This window comes from Olea europaea, chromosome 20 (assembly GCF_002742605.1).
Source record: "Olea europaea var. sylvestris chromosome 20, O_europaea_v1, whole genome shotgun sequence".
Classification (NCBI taxonomy): Eukaryota; Viridiplantae; Streptophyta; class Magnoliopsida; order Lamiales; family Oleaceae; genus Olea; species Olea europaea.
Window position 1 is genome coordinate 2,351,348 of NC_036256.1, and position 3,986 is coordinate 2,355,333.

General features: G+C 36.3%; 1 protein-coding gene across 1 annotated transcript; it reads left to right on the plus strand.

Moving 5' to 3' along the window:
* Positions 1–991: 991 nt before the first annotated feature.
* LOC111369391 lies at positions 992–2,753 on the plus strand. Its single transcript, XM_022990888.1, has one exon. It carries the CDS (start codon positions 1,367–1,369, stop codon positions 2,588–2,590), a length of 1,224 nt encoding a protein of 407 aa, XP_022846656.1. The 5' UTR covers positions 992–1,366; the 3' UTR covers positions 2,591–2,753.
* The last annotated feature ends 1,233 nt before the right edge of the window (positions 2,754–3,986 follow it).

Below are 3,986 nucleotides of genomic sequence, written 5' to 3' on the forward strand. Positions count from 1 at the left end.
TAATACCACTTGTTATGATCAGAACCAGATCTAAAACTACTTTATTGAAAGCAGAACAGCTTTGATACCACTTGTTATGAAATGGAGAGGTTATATGACACAAAATAAAGTATTGATCGCACAAGCAAGAATAAGATTAAAGCAAGAAGAGAGATTGATAGAGGAATCTAGTAATTTTATTAATTGACAACCAATAAATTCATCAGTCTCTATAATAACTAAATTGAATGGAAAGTCTACTATTTATAGAGTACATGTCAAAAACTAAAAGTAACCTAAAAGATGGAAACTAGTTCAAAATGTGCTTAAAATCGACATAAAGCGAAAAATCTAGATGGCGCTGTCGCTTGATCGAAGTCTAGCTGTAGGTTAGCGACAGCCCTGTCGCTTGAGCGAGAATTCAGCGACAGGCGAGTGATAGCTCCCTGTTCCAAAAAGTTTCCCTACAGTTCGTGTGGCCAGCTAGCAATAGACCAGCGAAAATTTGTGTCTTTTCTTTTCGATCAATAATTTTGATCTTCACATGACCACTTAAACAAAGACTGCAATACCTCTTAAAATTTGAGTCACATTACGACGTTATCAAAATTGGTAAACTATCAATAAGTTTGGTAATAATGCCGTTACTCTGAAAAGAAGTACCTATCACCCATCAACTCGGGTGAAACCATAATTTTCACACCATCCATTCCCTTTTCTGATAACTGTGCACTGCAGATATTACCTTCCAAACAGTAAATTTTTGACCAGATTGAAAGCCATTGGCAGAATTCTACATGATGGTACCAAGTACCTACAAATCTACCAACGGCAATCACTGATCAATATTTACTGCACTTAAACGAACATAGAGACATATCACATTCACATGATACTTGAATAGGAAAAAAGCAAAGGCAATTTTATAAGTGCTGAGATCTCAGCACTCGATTGGCTATTTTAACTATATTTTTTGTTCAAAATCTAATAAAATGTTGTCACGTGACATTTTATAAATCTATCCGTGCATATAACAGTGCTCTAAACATATACATATATTAACGCACAATTATTGTAAATAACTTTTAATGTGAGAGCTCCGTTCACTTTGTTGCGGTAAATTTTCCCTGTAAATCTATAATAAAAAATAAGATATCTCGTCTCTTACTCAGATAAAAACCGATCGAAATATATCATATCTTCGTAAGAATATTAAGGTGATATGAAAGAGATAGCTTGTTGTCTACCCTCCCTTCAATTCTAATCTTTCTCCCACCAGAACAACCAAAAAGAAACATTAGAAGATATAAAAGAGTGACCCATAAACAGTAGAAAAATACAATTGTATGCACTATGCATGTTTATATAGAGAGAGAGAGAGAAGAAGATGAAGATTTCGTCAAAGCCAATATCAAGTCCAAGCAGAGCAGAGAAATTTTCACCGCCATTGATGATGTTCTCGAGGAGCAATGGCAGCAGCAGAAGCAGAAGCAGAAGCAGAAGTAGGTCACGTGCAAGCCCAATCTTTTACTTTCGCAATAAAAAGAATGCAGAAGTGATAGAAACAGCTCAAGAACCATCCTCACCCAAAGTCACTTGCATTGGTCAAGTCAGAGTTCGAAGGTCCTCTAAAACCTCGCGGCCCAAGAAAGCTGGCGGCGCCACCAACCAAACCCGCCCCTGCCGGTTGTTCAAGAAAATTTTGTGTCGGAATTGTACTTCAAGATTTCACAAACCAAAGGCCTTCCGCCGGTCTTTTCTCAAATGGGATTTGTTTGTCCGGTCTGGATGTTGCAGGAAAGCTGATACCAAAGAGGAATCTTTCGAGGTTGAACCAATTCAGACAAGTCGTAAGGTTCAAAATCATGTTGGTAATAATTGCGAAATTCTTGGACCTCAATCGCAAGAAAATGAAGTGGATTTTCTTGGTTCCTCTAATGAAATTCTTGGAGCCCAAATTCAAGAAAATAAAAGGGATTTTCTTGATCCCTCTTCTTCACATGTTGATAATAATCATGAAATTCATCCCCAAATTCAAGAAAATAAAGGAAATTTTCTTGGTTCCTCTTCCGCACATGTGGTTAATAAACATGAAATTCTTGAAGCCCAAATTCAAGAAAGTAAAAGAGATTTTCTTGGTTCCCCTTCTCCACATGTGGATAATAATCAGGAACTTCTCGGAGGCCAAATTCAAGAAAATAAAGGAATTTTTCTTGATTATTCTTCTCCACCCAAGATCGCTTTGCTTTTGACTAGGAGCAGATCTGCTCCCTACAGGTCTTCATCATTGGCCAGCAGGGTTTGGGAGTCTCCCCCATTAGCTACACCAGAAACAGAGAGGGAAGCAAAAATAAAGAATGAATTTCAAGAATATCAAAACCCCTGTTGTGAACATGTGGCCTTTGAGTCAAGAAATAGCCATGAAAGTGAAGAATCTGAAGGTTCAGTAAATAATGTTCAAAAATTGAGTTCAACTGTGGAAGTTGTTACAGTGCATCCTTTACTACTTACAAGGTGTAAATCAGAACCAGCAAGAACAGGGGAAAGGCTAATGCCAGAAGCCAATTTGTGGAGGCAAAGAAGGTCAGGTGGTGTTAAGTTTTCTTCATAACATTAATTAATTCATAAGGGATTTTGTCATTTGTATTTTTTTTTAATTTTTTTCTTTTCGAAAAATTGTAGTAAGTATAATAAAGGAAAATTGGAAGTTGGTGTTTCGAGATATTGTCATTTTTGAGTACTTAGTTCCTAATAAATTTTTCTTGATTTTTATATTCTTAAGACTTGTTTGAACTCCATTTTTTCATTAAGATCCATTTTTAAACAGTAATTTGATCTCATTTCAACTATATATTCTTCAATAAAATAATATTTCATGTATATTCAAAAAATTTCCTTATTTTTTAACCATATATAATATTAAACTTTCAATTTACATACACATAAGTTACTTTGGAATTAAATGATAAAATTTTTTATTAAATAGTCATATATCTTGCATGTAAATTCTAATACCACTGGCGCCCCTAGGGCACATCTCCAAGTGGTAAAAGGGGAGGGTGGAGAAATCCAACTTTGCTTGAGACTGCTGCATCAAGGGTTCGAATCCTGAAATATAGATTTGGCTCTTGGGTAAATGCAAGTGTACAAGCAGCCTTTCACCCTGTACCGTTGGAGGCATAACCTGCGATTTACCTCCCTCACGATACTCCAGGGCAGAAGTGGTGGGGGACTCTTAAGGTTAGGGTTTAACATTTTTTTTCTAATACCACTGGCGTGCTCCCCTTGGTATTTTGAAACTAGAGGGAGACGTGGACGGATTTAGGGGGAGCCTAGTACCCTAGCCCAATTCACTTTTTTTGTAGTAATTTTTTTTGGAAGTAAGAACAAAATTTTTATGTGTAGTTTAAATTTTTTTATATATTAGTTCGACTTAAAAAAAATTTCTGAATCCATCACTGCATGGAGTGTTAGAAAAGACGATTATGCTATTTGTACATCTGAATTGATATTCCGGATGATACTCTACACACATGGGGTGAGGCCACGATTATTTTATTAGGCTTGGGCTCCACCCACATATTTGTGGAATGTCATCCGAGGTGTCAACCCGGATGTACACACAACGTTATTGTAGAAAAGAAGGGGTGAATGCTACGGACGATGATGAACCCGACGGTGCAAGTTGTGATGAAAACCTTTTACCTTTTCTACCTTCTTTTAAGAAACACAAGGAGTTGATGAAAACTTTCTACCTAAAGTAGTTACGTGCAAGTCAATTTATACTAAGGCCCCGTTTGATTACACGAAATTTTCCATGGAACTTGGAATTCGAATTCCAACTTCCACTTTTAGCCTGTTTGATTGACAAAATTTTCCAGGGAATTGATTTTCCATGAATTTCTAGGTACAACACCTTAAAGCGTGATTTTCCACCTTTTTTTTCCTAGGGGATAGGTGGTTTTTGGTTTTCCACCTTATTTTTATTTTATTTTTTTTTTGCTTTT